This window comes from Solea solea, chromosome 9 (assembly GCF_958295425.1).
Source record: "Solea solea chromosome 9, fSolSol10.1, whole genome shotgun sequence".
Taxonomy (NCBI): Eukaryota; Metazoa; Chordata; class Actinopteri; order Pleuronectiformes; family Soleidae; genus Solea; species Solea solea.
Window position 1 is genome coordinate 12,606,885 of NC_081142.1, and position 17,785 is coordinate 12,624,669.

At 38.8% G+C, this 17,785-nt stretch overlaps 1 protein-coding gene across 3 annotated transcripts; it reads left to right on the plus strand.

The window, feature by feature from the left end:
* Window positions 1–5,356: 5,356 nt before the first annotated feature.
* On the plus strand, window positions 5,357–17,339 carry hykk.2 (hydroxylysine kinase, tandem duplicate 2). 3 transcript variants are annotated; one of them, XM_058639138.1, is made up of 5 exons: window positions 5,357–5,497; window positions 11,300–11,605; window positions 12,933–13,075; window positions 13,223–13,403; window positions 15,764–17,339. In XM_058639138.1, the coding sequence occupies exons 2-5, from the start codon at window positions 11,302–11,304 to the stop codon at window positions 16,210–16,212; spliced, it is 1,077 nt and encodes a 358-aa protein (XP_058495121.1). In that variant the 5' UTR covers window positions 5,357–5,497; window positions 11,300–11,301; the 3' UTR covers window positions 16,213–17,339. The 3 variants fall into 3 exon arrangements, with proteins under 3 accessions (XP_058495121.1, XP_058495123.1, XP_058495124.1); XM_058639140.1 differs by having other exon boundaries at window positions 5,402–5,497; window positions 11,297–11,605; XM_058639141.1 differs by having other exon boundaries at window positions 5,419–5,490.
* Window positions 17,340–17,785: the final 446 nt, after the last annotated feature.

Sequence of the window (17,785 nt, forward strand, 5' to 3'; positions counted from 1 at the left end):
ATGTCATAGTCCCATGCGCTGCTGGTTCTGCCGGCCTGAAGATTGTGTACGACCTTAATAGACAGCTTTGTTCGTTGAGCATGTATATATGTATATATATATATATATATATATATACATATATACTGTATAGGCAATATGTTGCTGTTATTGCCTTTGCAGTGCATGATATGGCATATTAAAATTATGGATGTTTTTCAGTCTGTTTATGTTTGCCTTTTTCTTTTTAGCTTTCTGCAACAAGATGGTCTGCCCACTTTTGTACAGGCCCAGAAAAAAACATTTCTGCCTACGCCACTGTCTAGAAATAATAAAACTTTGAAAAACAAAGGTAATTTAGGTTTATGTCCTGTTTCCATGTGGATGGGGGCAAAAATCATCTTGCTGGGTCTGCAGCAAGCTCTCCTGTCAGTGCTGGGAAGAAAGCTATCTGTGTCTTTTCTGTGTCCACAAGCTCCAACCTAAGTGTTACAGGCGTGATGATGCCGTGCTGTTGTTGATGACTGTCATCATGTTTCTACCCTCTGGAATTCTCTTTTCAATTAATTAAACTCTGCTACATCAGCGTCATCTTTCAAACAGAACAAAACTGATCTCTTTGCAGCTAAGGTATGGAATGAAAAGTATGTATTCATAATTCCCTGGTAGTAATAATAATAACAACAATAGTAATAATATTAATAATAATCTTACCATAAATGTTTTGCCATGTACTTGCTCTGTGACAAAGAGGCTTTGGCAGAGTCAATTTGTATGCATTTGATGCAACCTGCAGGAGCAGTGATGACACTTACATGGAAACCAATGATCTGATCTGATTCTGAATAAATTATAATGATGCTCTGATATGAAAACTATTAAAACGCTTTAATTTATTGCCTCGCTGTAAAAAAGAAGAAAAAAGCCATCATATTTTGTTTCTTTTTGCCGTGCACTGCTCCTGTTTTCTCCATCACATTTCTCTTTTTTTCTGAATCTCCTCTTGTCTTGTATCTCATTCCTGCCTCGATGCTAAGGTGCTGTTGTGCAATAATGTCCTTGACCTCAGAACTTGAGAGCACTGCATGCATTAATGTTACTGCTCAGTGCTCTGTAGATGATTGCACTGGACAGATTTTTCTTTTTTTTACTGAATCAGCAAATGTGCCGCAGCTTACATCAATGTTAAAAAGTCGATCTTCAAAAGCAACTTTGTAAACAAAAACGTATGCATATATATATATATATGTATATATATATATATATATATATACATATATATTCCTTATCCTTATTCTAGTGGAATTTAATGTACCAGGCCCAATAGTAAACACATTTTTCCAGTCTGGTGGGTTGCAGAGCTCTATTAACTGTAGATGTGAGAAATCTTACGTACACATTCATTCATTTATGGATCATGTTCCTAAAATTTCACAGTAATAATAATAATATTATTATAATACTTTTACAAAGTCAGTGTGGCAGAGACATTATTTCATTCGCAACTCTAACTGCTAAGTAAGAGGTTTAAAATGAGCCCTGAATCTCTGAATTACAAGCCTATTATATAATAACTTAGATTTACGCATTTTGGTAAGTATAATTTCATAACACTTCATTTAGGAAAGAATTTCAGGAAATAATATTGAGTTCAGGTCTATTAGACAGCTGATAAGAGTGAATAATTCAAGAGCATACAGGTGTCACACAGCATTACTGTTGTACATGAATAACCAATCACTGCTGAGCAGATGTTAACCCAACCAGACTGATGTATGTTGATAAGAGACCTTTCCACTCTCTCACACGTATACCACCTTTATCTATCTATCTATCTATCTATCTATCTATCTATCTATCTACCTATCTATATCTATCTATCGATCTATCTATCTATCTATCTATCTCTATCTATCTATCCATCTATCTATCTATCTATCCATCTATCTATCTATCTATCTATCCATCCATCCATCCATCCCCGGTGCACAAAGCAAGGATTATAAACACATGGTTTGATGAGTTTGGTATGGAAGAACTTCACTGGCTCAACCCCATCGAGCACCTTTGAAATGAACTGGAACAGTCTACTGTAGTTGATCCATGATTCTGTGGCAAAAGAGAAAGAGGCAGGATTTTTTGAAAGCTGTTTGTGTTCAAGAGTGGATGCATGTGCTGTGGATACATTAAACACACGTTGTATGTATTCATATCAGTCAGCAGGGCATGACCCATGGTGATCACTGTTCTTGATTACCCGAGTGAGTATAAATATTCAGCGTACTAACATTGATAGCCAACATTGTCTGTGTCACAGCTGCACTGCTATGAGCTGACACGTGTTGCTCACGGGGTATTTGATCAAGTCATGAGAGAGGATAGTGGTGAGGACTGGACGAGCTAAAGGCCATTTCATAAATATGAACAGGATGGACACATTAGATGGAGGTTGCGCCACAATGCATTTTAATTTTCACTTTTCTCTCTTTTCCCCTTCAGGGACTGTGTGTTGTGAAAAGAGTATTTGGCTAAGGTCATAGAGCCTTTTTTTCCTCTGTAGGATGAATATTTTACACCTGATTTTTGCTCCTTCTGTGGCATGGTACGAGCATTACTTCTAACTTTGTGTAAGCAAGTTTGTGAAACCTTTTTTGCTGTAAAGTTTCGCTGAAAACATCGATTTGCAAAGATTTGTGATTTATGGCAAGCTTACTTTCTGGATGCCAAGAAAATGTCATATTGAGCCTGTGAAGTGATGTGAAGTGGATAAAGTTTAAGGATACATATATTAAGCCGATGAGTTATTGTTTGTACTGTAAAAAAAAAAGTACACAGTCAAATTTCACTCAGTTCTTCTTGTCACTCTATTTGCACATGTGCATATGGCTGCCCTACAACTAACCAACAAAAAACAGGTGTGGCTTGTCTGACTTCTTGGGTTTCAGACCCAGTGCCAGAGTTGCAGAGGTGCAGCAGTCTAGTGTCACTGCAGTGCAATAAGCACAGAACCCATTGCTAACAGGCACTACTGAATTTAACTTCATCCAGACGAAGTTAATCTCCTCGGAGCTTGTTCAGATTGAACTGTCAGCCTGATGTACTTAGATGCACCAGTTTAGTCCTTGTAACCTCTAGTGGTTGAGCTTGATTTCCACAATGTTCCCCCTGTCAGCCTATGGCTCCCAAGCAGCTACACCAATCAGGTTGCTGTTGCTCTCACCAATACGTGCGCTGAGCTCTGCATGCACAACATCCACAACAACCTCCATCATTGCGCTGCTGCTAAAAGAGCATGTTTTCCACTTACACAGTTTGACTGGGTATTTTTCCAAAATCACCTGCTTGCATTTATCGGTGCAACTTGACACACATAGAAGAATTCAACAAGTGTGCTTAGTCCAACCCTCACATAATAAAAAAAAGACATCATTTAGTGCAGGTGTGTGGACATACTGTACATCTATCTTAAGATAATTTTATGTCCATATTTTGCACTCGCCAAAAGCTTGCTTAATAGGATTAAACTTGAGGCAAGTGGCATATTCTATAGTTCATAAACTGTCAGGAGGCGTTCCCTCTTAATTTCCTGCCAATAACAGGGCCTGCAGATGATTGACAGGCATTGCTGACACCATCATGATGCACTGACTGACCTCCAGGAACTACATAAAGCTTCATTCTTATCTCACTAAACATGACACAGATTTATCACACTTGGAACTCTGGTCTGGGTGGGCATTAGTATAATTTGGCATTGATTTGAACATGGACCATGAAAGCTACTGAGGCTGTCCCATTTTTGAACATCAACAAACACATTTTGTTGTCGTCTTCACCCGGAAACATCCAAAGGCTTTCTGTTCCTGCCCATAAAAGTATATCAGCTCTGTTAACAACCTTGCAGACATTGAACCTGGATCTTTAACCTTTGCTTTGTGAATTATCTTGGTCTGCAGCTTAAATTACATTTTAAGGAGAAAAACAAACCATTTACATGCTTCATTCCTTAAGTCATTATTATATAAAATGTCTTTCCTCTCTACAACAATTTCATTCATAGCCTGTGATTCCATCTACATTTTACCTGATAATGAGATAATTGCTCTAGATTGCCCCACATGCAACTCTTATGTTTGTAATTAGTATTTGGCTGGAATGAACCCTTAGAACTAAGTAGTTAGCGAAAGGTGTTGATTAGGTGGAATAAAATGTTATTTGCACTTCCAGAAATGCAGTTAGAAACTGCAAATCCTTTTGATTTGATACAATTTTATATTATTTACTGATCCTTGATCCTATTTAGTGATCCTTGAACGAATTTGTGTGAGGAACTTATTGTTTTCCTTCAGATTATTCCGTGGCTTTGAGGCTTTGAGAGGGTTAATGTGCATAACAACTCTTGTTTGGGTTATTTTTGTACATATGTTTTGGTTTTCTTTGACTTTTTTTTTTTTTTTTTTAACTTTTTTTGGTTTATCTAACTGTTTGTATCAGGGGTCGCGTTAACCGAATATTTTCCGTCATTGACCGTTTTTTTAAGACGGTGACGGAAAAATCTGAGGGCCATCTGTCATTTTGACAGATTGCAATTCACACCCCTGACCACTTGGTGGTGAAGAGCATATTACAGTAAGTTGAAAGTAGAAAAGAAGAAAAATGTCACGGCAGTGTCTTTAAAAAGCCCAAAAACTATGTTGATAAAAGAGGTGAAAAAAGAGGGATAGATGCAGATGAAGGACAAACTCAGCCCTTGGCCTCAGCGGAGCGAGGAAGCGGCAGTAAGGAGGTTAGGCGAGTTCAGTGGGAGCGGGAGTTCTCCTGGCTGAGGAGGGCGGATAGAAAAATGTTGTGCGACAAAATAAAGATTCCCATCGGAGAATCTGAGCATAATTTCTGACCTGGACACCGTACTCAATGCATCTCGCTATCCTTGTAGTGCTGACAGCGTGTTAAAGAGCTATGGACAGGAGGCTTTGGAGCGCGTCTGTGACCGGTGCAGCTGATCCACTGGTGCAGAAGGAGCGCATGTTGCGGGATTTACTACCACGCGCAACTACGCGCAAGCAGGCACGCGTCCATGTGGACCAGGAGGAAGGTGTGAGACTGTGCGTTTAGGCCACAGGTGAACTGTTCATATTCCACTGCAATATGAACAATGCAATTGAATATGTCATTATTATCATTTAAAGTGACCGGTAAAAATTGATTATGACGGGATTTTTATGACCCTGTCAGTCAAAATGACAGACAACGAAAAAGTCTAGCGCAACCTCTGGTTTGTATGTTTAAAAAAAAATGTCTTCGAAACTGTAGTCTCTGGTCATCCAAGTCCCGCTGTCGGTGGCGCTGTGAAGAAAACGTGTCACCGCCTGAGACTACGGCCGTCTGAAACTACCCTCTGCACCGCACTTCCGGCGCCGCTTGTGACCATTAGGAATGAGGGAAGAGCAGCGTCACAGCACTTCTCACTCTCGCAAGACGAAGAAGAAGAAGAAGAAGGCGCAATAAGACGTAAGCGGTGAGTTCTGTGATTTTTATGCAGCCGTATTTTATTTCAGACAGTAGCGGTAGCGTAGGAAACAGTTATAAACATGGTTTGCTGTGATTAACGGTAGTTTGCTAAGAATGTCTGTGTGCGATACCTTCAGTGACTTTCACTGATATTGAATGTAACCAAACCCGAACGTCACATTCAACTGTGCAGCCTTTCATGGCAACACATTAAACCCAGTCACAAAACTGAGCAGCGACATTTTTGGGACTGTAAAATTAACCGTTAATCACTATTTACATCAGAGGAACCTTAAAGGTTCAAAACTTCATATTTACTTGATTTAAACACTTCATATAGCTCTACTAACACGAAACGTTCAAGGAACGTTAGCCCATGGTTCTCCTAAGGCAGGGGTCTGCAACCTTTAGTATTAAAAGAGCCATTTTTGTCCCTTCTCTACCCAAATAAATGTAATCTTTGATCCATAAAATGAAGATAACGCCATGTATTAAGTTTTATATATAGATATGCTATATAGACAAAAAAAATAGTTTGTATCATTTTTGAAATCTAAAAATAAGTTCATCCTTGAGAAAACCTGCTGGCATAACTATGTGGATCCATAGATGGACAGGACAATTAATGTGTACTTCTTCATGTACAAATGACTTCATTTAAGTGCTGGGAATGTCACTCCACATTTCAAACACTAAAGTCTGTCGGCTTCTGGGACATTTTCAATATCGCATTTGACGTAGACATAGGATGTGACACATATTTTAGTGGACGGTTTCACAGGAATAATGAAAGAAAGAAAGATAATAAAGCTAAACATATATTGTTCAAAGGTACAGGGAAGCTGTTGAAGAGGTGTTGAAGAGCCACATTGCCCCTTGCCTAAGGTTAACTAACTAACTAAATAACTAACATTTAGATAATATTCCCTCAGGGTGAAGAAGTTCCCTAAATGTTGAGGGAACCAAAAACTGAAACATTCTCCCGTGGTTTGTACACAACGTTCGCATTTGGTTGTATTTAGTTTTTTGGGTTTGTTTGTTTTTTTACAACTAAAAGAGAACGTTCTTAGAACATTGTCCAGAGGTTTGAATGTTTGTATTTCAACCAGCTTCATTACATTTTTTTAGATACCATTATGAAAGGTTTGCAGTTGTTAATTTCAGCTTTAGTTTAAAATCATTCCACTCTCACATCTGTAACATCACCAGGTCTGCTTACTTCACTTACATAACAAAACCACCTCCGCCCTTCCCTTAAAACCAACCTGTTCCAACTCGCCTTCCCCTCATGATTCTACTCCTCCACATTACCCATCTGTTTTTATTTTCTTCTGTTTTTAATCTTTTGTTTGTGTCTTGTTTTATCCATATTTAACTGTTTGTTGTTGTTTTTGGTACTGTGACCTTGAGAGCTCTGAAAGGCGCCTCTAAATGAAATGTATTTTAGGGATGCACGATATATCGGCATTATTATTGGTATCGGCCGATGTTCGTCATTTTTGAACATATCGACATCGGTCCAATGAGTAAAACTGCGCCGATTTTAACAACCGATGTTTATACCCGTCTCATTGCTGTTTGTGTATGTGTGTCGGGAGGGGGAGGCCATGCGGCATTTGTTTGGACATGTGACAGGGTCAGTGACGCAAGCGCAGCACAAGACGTGTGTGTGTGTGTGTGTGTGAATGTCAGCGGTGTGGGCGTTTTTTCACGGTAGAAGATACACAAAAAGCATTATGCAACAAAACTGACTGGGTTTTTGAAATCTAAAAATGAGAAAACCTGCTGGCATAATTATGTGGATCATAGATGGACAGGACAATTAATGTGTACTTCTTCATGTACAAATGACTTCATTTAAGTGCTGGGAATGTCTCTCCACATTTCAAACACTAAAGTCTGTCGGCTTCTGGGACATTTTCAATATCGCATTTGACGTAGACATAGGATGTGACACATATTTTAGTGGACGGTTTCACAGGAATAATGAAAGAAAGAAAGATAACAAAGCTAAACATATATTGTTCAAAGGTACAGGGAAGCTGCTGAAGAGGCGTTGAAGAGCCACATGCAGCTCTGGAGCCGCAGGTTACAGACCCCTTGCCTAAGGTTAACTAACTAACTAAATAACTAACATTTAGATAATATTCCCTCAGGGTGAAGAAGTTCCCTAAATGTTGAGGGAACCAAAAACTGAAACATTCTCCTGTGGTTTGTACACAACGTTCGCATTTGGTTGTATTTAGTTTTTTGGGTTTGTTTGGTTTTTTACAACTAAAAGAGAACGTTCTTAGAACATTGTCCAGAGGTTTGAATGTTTGTATTTCAACCAGCTTCATTACATTTTTTTAGATACCATTATGAAAGGTTTGCAGTTGTTAATTTCAGCTCTAGTTTTAAATTTAAGCTTATATCTTACTTTTTTCTTTTACAGACTTCACACTGACTAGGTCTAAAAGAGCCATGTCAAGTTTTGTGCCATCAAGGGCTGCAACTATCTATTATTTTTATTATAATTATTATTATTATCATTATGTTTCATCGTGTTTTACAATCAGTTTCTTTAATTAATATATTGATTATTTTAGTTATTCAGTTAGTTATTTAGTCATTGATGAATTGATTAATATTTCACATCATTTCAGTAAATTGCTCTATGAAATACTTTGAAGAGATGACACACTGTGAATACTCACAATTCTTTCTGTCACAAAATGATGTGATGATGTATGATTACCGTTGAAATGTTGATTACCTCTACAGTTTATCATTCCACTCTCACATCTGTAACATCACCAGGTCTGCTTACTTCACTTACATAACAAAACCACCTCCGCCCTTCCCTTAAAACCAACCTGTTCCAACTCGCCTTCCCCTCATGATTCTAGTCCACATTGCCCATCTGTTTTTAATCATTTGTTTGTATCTTGTTTTATCCACATTTAACTGTTTGTTGTTGTTTTTGGTACTGTGACCTTGAGAGCTCTGAAAGGCGCCTCTAAATGAAATGTATTTTAGGGATGCACGATATATCGGCATTATTATTGGTATCGGCCGATGTTCGTCATTTTTTAACATATCGACATCGGTCCAATGAGTAAAACTGCGCCGATTTTAACAACCGATGTTTATACCCGTCTCATTGCTGTTTGTGTATGTGTGTCGGGAGGGGGAGGCCATGCGGCATTTGTTTGGACATGTGACAGGGTCAGTGACGCAAGCGCAGCACAAGACGTGTGTGTGTGTGTGTGTGTGCGTGTGTGTGAATGTCAGCGGTGTGGGCGTTTTTTCACGCACGGTAGGAGATACACAAAAAGCATTATACAACAAGTCGAGGTGGATTCCGCGTCAAGTCATTTGAAAAACCGCCACCCAGAAGTACGCAAACAACGGCAGGAAGCTAACGCTAGTAACGTTAGGCAGCGGACAAAAAAGAAAGCAGCGCAGCTGGGAGCCCAATACAGCAAGTACTCGACCAAAGGAAGACATTGGCCAGGGCAATAACGATCAAGGTAATGGAAATGATTGCTCTTGACGACCAGCCATTTTCCGTAGTGAAGGACCGAGGGTTCCGGAGGTTGATAGAGCATATTGAACCCCGCAACAACCTGCCAAGTCGGCGCTACTTTTAAGATGTTTTGCAATTTAATAAATGTCTGGTTGCCATGAATACTGGCAAGTTTGATAAAGTAATGTAACGTATTTTTTTTTATTATGGCAGCTCTTAGTAGAGCTTGTCAGGTATTGTTTCTCATATCGCGGTTGTTGTTGCTGGGAGGAAGGGTTGTTGACTTTATTTACGTACCCAGTATAGACGCCCTTATCTCGGTTACAGTAACTTTGGCAGGGTATTATTTTTATTTATGTTCATGTTTGTAATTTATGATCCAAACTGTCTCACAGGAGTTTAGTGAGTTGAGGGAGTTAAACTGTACTTTAATTTAATTTAGTTACTCACTTGTAACTAAATTACAGTGGTAAAGGTTTCTAAAAACCTTTACTTGTAGTTGGTTACTTGTGTCTTATGGTAGCCCTGTAACCTTGTTATTTGTAGGTAAAACATGTTTTGAAAATAAAGAAAGACATTCAAAAATTCAGCTTGCGTGATTTTCAGTCTGTACAAACTTTTATCATCTCAGAAACTTAAAAAAAACCAAACATATATCAATATCGGTAGATATCGGTTATCGGCAGCAATATTAATATCAGATATCGGTATCGGCCGAAATATTCATATCGGTGCATCCTACTATCATTATTATTATTATTATTATTACTGCATACATTTTTTTTTTTTTTTATGTTTAATTCGGTCATGTCAGTTAGATCAATCATCATCACACATCATCTTAGTGTAGTTCACACAATACACATAACTGAAAGGGAAAGTGGGAGAAGCAAAAGCTTATGTAGTCCCGCCTAGGGCTGAACGATATGGACAAAATTTCATATCTCGATATTCATGCCAGATATCTCGATATCGATATGATACGATATGACTACGGGTTCGGTGAAAACCAAGCATTTTTCAGAAAAGTAAAAAGATCATAATACAAAAGACTGTGGAAACTTTCCACATGAAAAGTGCAGTTTTATTGATGAGAACTCACTGTGAGACTGTGTACACGGGTACCATGTCTTTTGCAATGTGGTATGTTATAGCGTCTATAACGCCTTTATGTAACGCCTTTATGACGTCGACTCATATGGTGTAACGCTACTGAACGCATCAGTAAACACACTTTGCTTGGGCTTCTTTTGGGATGACTGAGAAGTCCCCGGTGTTTCTCTCATCGTAATACACTCTTCGTGCAGCACGCGATGGTGTTGTTTCAGGTGGTGAAACATGTTTGTTGTGCTACCTTGCTTCGTCGCAATTTTTTCCAAGCACGACCTGCACAACACCTCGCTCTGGTTGACATCATCCTTTTTAAATCCAAAATACCTCCAAATAATGGAGAATGATTTATGTTTTGGCACAAAATCGCCACCGGCCGCATTATCTTCCGCGCTCATGTCACTTTCTTTCCCGCTGTGTATGTCGTGTGTGTATGTGCGCATCTCAGTGTCTGTCTACCGCCCGCCCTCCTATGTTTGTCATTGGTTGGCTTCAGCTGTCGATCCACAGCAAGCATGAAATAAGGTTTGTGGTTGGCTTGGCCGCAGTGGTGCATTCAAGGGCAATCGTAAAAATGAAGTTTATTGTGCCAGAAATGTACATGTAGGGCGAGCGCGGGGGAAAATCGATATTTTTTATATCGTTGCTTTTACGATATGAATATCTTGAATGTTCATATCTAGATATCGATACGATAACGATATATCGTTCAGCCCTAGTCCTGCCCCCATTACCACTTTTCTTATGACAGTTTGACAAAACATGTTTCAGCAGCAGTATAAATGCAACATCGCATTCAGTGACCAGTTTAGCAATTCCATCTTGGATCAGTTGATGCTCTGTAGTGGCTCGATTCACAGGGTATATTAATATCATGTATGTAATGATATGAAGCATGTTGATGTGGTGTGTATTACACCCACTGATGCTTTTACTCAAATTCATTTATTTTAACAGTTTAAGTTTGTCGAATTGAACTGAATCAACTGTTTGTATTTAATTGGAAATTGGATTGTAATTTTCCTAAAGTCTTTGGTGGCCTGCAGCCAACTTTCACTCTTCACACTTATTTGTACAGAATACAAGAAAAGTAGCCTTGAGCCATAAATCCCGAAGTTATATATACAACAGCTACCACATTTTTGCTTCAAATCGTTTTTTTTGCTGATGATGTATCTTTTCTTTTAGCAGTGATGCCATTGAAAGAGGCCAAGCCCAACTTCAGTCTCTCTCAGATGTCTGCGATGTTGAAGAGGGTTTTTGCACTGACACCATCAGAACTTCACAGTCTGCCCAGCTACGATGACCAAAACCTCTATGTGGAGACCGAGGAGGGAAGCAAGTACGTCCTAAAAATCCTGAACTCTGAGGACAGTCAGGATCACAGGCTGGTTGAGGTGCACACATATGCCATGTCTTTTCTGCACCAGAAAGGACTTCCTGCCCAAACAGCCCTACCCAACTCTTCAGGACAGCTCATAAGTCTGGAAGAAATGGGTATGCAAAACACTGTCCATACCTTGAAGTATAATATCATGTAGCACAAAAGTTAAGCATCCCATAATTTGCACAGTATCTGTCTGATTTAGTGATCTGAGGTCTGAGTCCATAACTACACCAAGATTTTTGGCTTGCACTGTAGAAGTTGCAGGGAGGAATTAAATTACACATCTTCAGCTCACAACTCAGAGACAGTATGCTGTTAATAATGTCTGCTTTTAACATTCCGCGGCACTGTGGTTACCGTTGTCTCACAGCCGCTCCTGAAAGGCGTGTGTGAAAAGACATACCTCATTAGCACCAGGGGATATTCCCTTCATTTGTCTGTTAGACTTAGACTAAACTTTATTAATCCTTTGGGAGGACTCCCTCAGGGAAATCAGATTTCCAGCAGCTTACAAGTGGTACAAGAAAGAAAGTCAGCTCAAAAATAAACAGTAAACTCTTTGTAATAGGATAAAAAAAGTAAACAGTAAACTCTTAGCAATAGGATACAAAAGTAAACAGTAAACTCTTAGCTAAATATACAAAATATAGATAGAATAAAATAAGAATGAAATAACAGAAATATAATGAATGAATGAAAAAATATAATGAATGATTGAATGAATTATTGCACAGTATCTGTCCTTCCTTCCATTCTGTCCTCTGTACCCTATTTCCGTGTGAGGAGTTGTGGGGCCAACTTAGGTGTTGTTAGGACCTTTGTTGAACAAGGCCTGCATATCATCTACATACACTTCTGCAGGTAAATACTGACTGCCCTCTCAGGGACAACTGTAACATTCTCCATAGTAAACTGATGTTTGCATGCACATTAGGCTCATGTCATGTCACTCACCACAACAAGTAAAATCTTAACTGAAGGAAAACATTTGGTTAAGTACACATAGTATACTTTATGTTATTTAAGTATGTGGTGTCTGCATGTGTGTAGTTCATTGGCTTTTGTGAGATTTAAAAGTAAAGCACAACCATTTGATATGCCTATGTGGCAGAAAGGCATTATGATTTTAGGTTGTTTGTGTCATTCTTATGAGTTTGATTCAAATGTTCACTTGAATTCGACAGTGAATTGATTCGATTGGGGTAGTCATTATGGTCAACAGGTGCATGTTATTCTGCTCTGGAAAATAAATGTATAGACTGAAACTGTTGGATGGTAATTCTGGTTTACCGTAAGGCATCAACATGAAAGGCTAATCTATGAGTGAGCCAGTTTAACACTCCGGGGAAGATAAATGATCAAAATAGATCATGAACAACAAACCGGTCACAAACCTGGCTACATTACTAATCCTATACTAATTCTAACTTTTGGCAGATTGTGGCTATGGCTCTCAGAAGTACTTGGTGCGGCTGTTGACTTATTTGCCTGGCATTACTGTTTCCAAGGTCCCTCTTACACCAGAGTTGTTGTACGACATTGGCAAAACAGCAGCCAGAATGGACACAATCCTGAAAGAGGTAACACAACTATGAAGCACAATGTATAAAATAAGACTAGAACTTCTCATGAAGCTACTTAACTTGGCATTCATATGCAACAGATTGTATTTTACAGATTACTTGATGTTTTGTACCTTCTCTTCTGCCTTCTGATTCTTCCCCCAGATGGAACATCCTCATCTCAGTGTGCTGCAGAGGGAGAATTTCTTATGGAGTCTGACGAATGTTCCCCTTATGGAAGCCTATTTGAGTGTACTTGATGGAAATCCTCTTCAGGACATAATTAAGTCTGTCATTCAGCAGTACAAGACCTGTGTGGCCCCGAAATACTCCGACTTTCGCAAGTGTGAGTATGTTTTACACTTATAAGGTTCCCTCCTAGAAGTTTTGACTTCACTGTGAAATGTGAAATGTGCTTTTTATTATTCATTTTTACAAGTGAAAGTATATAGGTGAGCATCAATGTACTTTTTGGTCCCTGTCCTGTCACGTTCTGTCAGGGCCCGATGGTTTCTTCGATGCAGGAAATATGCGGACAGAATTGCGGAATTGAGCGTTAAGAAAATTTATTTAAAAATAACAACTGTTAAACACTGAATGATGTAAATTGTTACAGGGCCACCTGAGACAAAGACGCACTGTACAAAGTTACGAAATTACAAAGTAACTCGCGGAGTCAGGTGATATGTTGTTCTGTAACTTCTGCCAGCACAAAACACAGTCAACTGGACCCATAAAAACATGAGCAGCGACCACTTCGCTTCTAAATCTCATACGAAGAACAAGGAAAAACAGCGTGCAAACAGTGAGTGCGCCTCCACAAAGCACAATTACAGCTACAATCGCTTTGGACAGATTCAAGACAAGACTTTGTGAGTGAGACGTTCCTCTAGAAAAGCTTAGAAGCTGCAGTCATATCTAGTGAAATCCTGTAAACAAGGAGGGGCATGAACATGAGAGCAATCTTTGAAAAACTCACCGCTCTCTAGTACGTTGTGTTGTATGGAATTAGATTTGATTTACAATATTTTCAAAGACATTTTAAGAAGCAAAAAAACGGGTGAACGGGTTCCGGCTTTCAAAAAGCTGTCAATCAAAATGTACTTGTCGGGCTCGGGCCTAACTTTTAAGGCCGGATTACAGCTCTACCCAGAATGTTCACTGAATAATCAATTGCTGTTTTTTTCTCATGAAAAGGAGCATTTCTTCTCTCTGGTGTGAGTATTTATCTTTTCTCATCTACAATCTTTTGAGATTATGCTAAACAGTCTCACCCACTTTCTACACTAGTTTTGCATCCAAGCTGTCGGCTAGCAGTGCACCTGACCAAAGTCAGCTGCTTCGTCATCTTGTCGCCCCTTTTTTTGTATATATTTTTCTTTTGCATGATGCTTTTGGAGGAGCTTGATTAAATCCACAGTGTTTTATTTTGCGGTGTTACCACCACCCCCTCATAGCATTTACTTTGCAGATATTGCAAGTAGCAAACCTGTTGGCGTAGCAAGCGCAAAATACTTCCAAACACCCGCTTCTTTAACTTGCTCCATGGTGTTGCTCCGTGTTTAGCTTGGCATCAAGATCAGCCCCATTATCCGATACCTGTTTTTATCCAATTTAGTTAACATCCGATATTAATATCGGATCAGTACATCCCTAATTAGCTCTGCAGTTATATCCTCACCCCAGTGCTGCAGAGGGAAAATGTCATATGTATTTCAGTAAGTGTGTGTGATGTACTACTACTTTTAGATTCCCACCAATAAGTTTTGACTTATTATTTAGGTGAGAATCAACACACATTTTTGGTCCTTGTCTTATCACATACTGCACATAATATATATTGAAGCTTTAGGAAGCTGGACCTGGTCTAGCACTTATAGTTATGTGCAGGCAATTTGATTTATATTATATCATAATGGTGTTATGAATTCATTGACCAATAAAACACACTGTACTTTCCCACCCCTGCAATGGATTTCCATCAGTTGGACTGAAGAACAGCCCTGTACACGTCTACAGAGGTCTAATAAAAGAAGAATAACACCTAGTTCATTTAGTAAAGCGTTGATTTATCGCTTCTTCTTTCTCTTTTGGCTTCTTTATGGGTCACCGTGGTGGATCATCTGCCTCCATCTTGTCCTATCCCTTGTGTCCTCATCTGTGACCCCGACTGTCCTCAAGTCCTCCTTCACTTTATTTATTACTTCTTTTTTCATATATACTTTACTTAAAATATATATTTTCATTGTTTCTGGTTAAATTACAATCTGTAACATTGAATTAATTGCCAAATTATCTCCATTTACTGTTGAGTTATCTCTAAAAGATGCTTTTCAACACTAAACCACATAACAGTATCAAAGTAAAGGGCCATATGAGCAAAACACTGCAACTTTGAACACGTTTTTTTTGTTGTCATTTATTATGCATACTTTACTTTCTGCAGTAATATACTGTATAATGATACCGTGTATTTGTTTTTGAAGATAGTAAATTCTACATCATGATTTACACAGTCTGTTTTAGTCGAGAAGAAAGAGGATGCTTCCGTAAAAGAAGTTAATCAGTAAACTAAGCTAAGCTTAATTCTCCTTCATTATACTTGGCTTCACGATTACAGTCAGTATAAGGGACGTGCAACGTTACTTTTAGTAGAATTATTTGCAGTTCCATAACCCATAATGTTTTATTTATTTATTTTCCAAGGTATTAACCATGGGGACTTCAATGACCTCAATCTGCTTGTGCGATCTGATGGAAGCAATGGCTACAGGATCAGTGGCATCCTTGACTTTGGGGACATGCACAGTGGCTACTACATTCACGAGTTGGCGATCACTATCATGTACATGATGACGGAACACCCTAACCCTGTTGAGGTGGGTGGACCCGTCCTCGCGGGCTGGGAAAGCGTGCTTCCTCTCAATGAGGTGGAAAAAGAATGCCTCTATGTGTTGGTGATGTGCCGCTTCTGCCAGTCGTTGCTTTTCGCTCGTTACTTTGTGACTCTGCATCCAGAAAATGCAGAGTATCTGATGATTTCATCCAAGAAGGGCATCTCAATTTTCTCTCAAATGTGGGAGCTCGGCAAGGACCAGACAGAGAAAGTGTGGTTCCAAAGTGCTGCTCACTACAGGGATGGAAAAGTAGCCTAATGTCCAAGATCATGAGTTGGGAAAGTAGGCCTGACATATTATGCATGTTTTAAATACTTTTAAATAACAAAAACTGGGGTATAATTGGTACTGTATGGTACTGTTTTTTTATCACACTTTATGGGAATTTAATTAATTTTAATTTTTTGTCTGAGCCTCTGCATCAATGGTACCTTCACATATATATATGCAGATTGCCCCTCGCCATGGCCACTGATACACATGCTGCTTTTTGCAAGTCTGCATGGTCTTCTTCATCTTTGACATAGAGGTCTGTTTCCCTCCAAACACATGCTGAAACTTGGACTTGAGGTCGGGCTCAGAGAGCTGTGTGAGGTTTCTGTGTAAAACGAACGTGTGGCTTAGTTTAGTACAGTTTCAGGTTGCATTTGCTGATGCAGTGGCAAGTTGTGTTCATAGTCACAGTGGTTTTTCTATGCTCATGTGGCCATTTTCATCATTGTAGGATGATGACATCTTGTATGACTCTACCTGAGGGCCCGATGTTTGCACAGGATTCACCTATTTATGCCCAAGTTTGAGTGGGTTCACTAGGCTTTTCTGGATTTCAGAAATGAATCAAGCACAACAATCAACCACTAAAACACATTTTACTGCTCAGGAATACTATATAATTATAAGGTGACATCTTCATCAAGAAATAATAATGTGCAATGTTGCAACAATTTTTACATTTTTATTTGTAAACCAGAAAGAGATTCTACGTATTAGCCAGTACGGAAACATGAAAAATGATTTTGATAATTAACAATGCTGTTAATTAAGGGCAGTTTTGGGGAACTTTTCTGGAAATGGGGTTTGTAATAGAGCGAGTCTTATTTTAGTGCGAAAATGACATGTAATGAAAACATTTAGGGATGTGGTGGTGCTACATGTAAGAAGGTGTGTAACACCAAGGTGCTATAATTATGAATTTTCTTTTAGTTTGTACATGTCTAGTTTTTCAGGAACACAGATTTGTACCTCTTTGGATTATGGGTCGCTTCACTTTGAGTGGGTGAAAGGTTTACATGGAGTCACACAATCTTGGACAAAATAAACCCTCTTGAGGTTATGCTTGCTTTGTTACTGCAATGGTCCTAATAAACAAATATAGCACTCTTAAATGTGTTGAGGTTTCTTTCAGTGTGGTTACTTAAACTATGAGTATGTGTGTGTTGGTCATGAAAAATACTTTATTTCGGTGTTCTGGTCATAATGTAAGTTTGCAGGTCAAACAGAGCAGAGTCAGTGTCTGTGTCACCTACTACTGTAGCGTGCACGCTAATCACTTAGCCACTCATCACAGTCATCTTCTACAGCTTTAGCCTCCACATGAGGGTCGCCGGGGACATTGATATGAATATATTTATGAGAACAGCAAGTGGGCCAATGCTGTGTAAGTCGGTAACAATCGCTGTTTTTATTATATTTATATATTTATAACAGCGATTTTAATTAACCAATTTATTGTACAACATTCATTACTGTTATTAATGCAGTCACATTTACCCTTTAAGATGCAGATATCAATGAAGCAAATTTCCAATTAAAACAGATTACACTGCGTAAA

Bases quoted from the DNA above. Each gene is read 5' to 3' on its own strand.
- hykk.2 (XM_058639138.1), top strand. From the start codon at position 11,302: ATGCCATTGAAAGAGGCCAAGCCCAACTTCAGTCTCTCTCAGATGTCT. The intron at 13,076-13,222 runs GTAACACAACTA...TTCTTCCCCCAG, and splicing joins TGGACACAATCCTGAAAGAG to ATGGAACATCCTCATCTCAG. The intron at 13,404-15,763 runs GTGAGTATGTTT...TTATTTTCCAAG, and splicing joins ATACTCCGACTTTCGCAAGT to GTATTAACCATGGGGACTTC.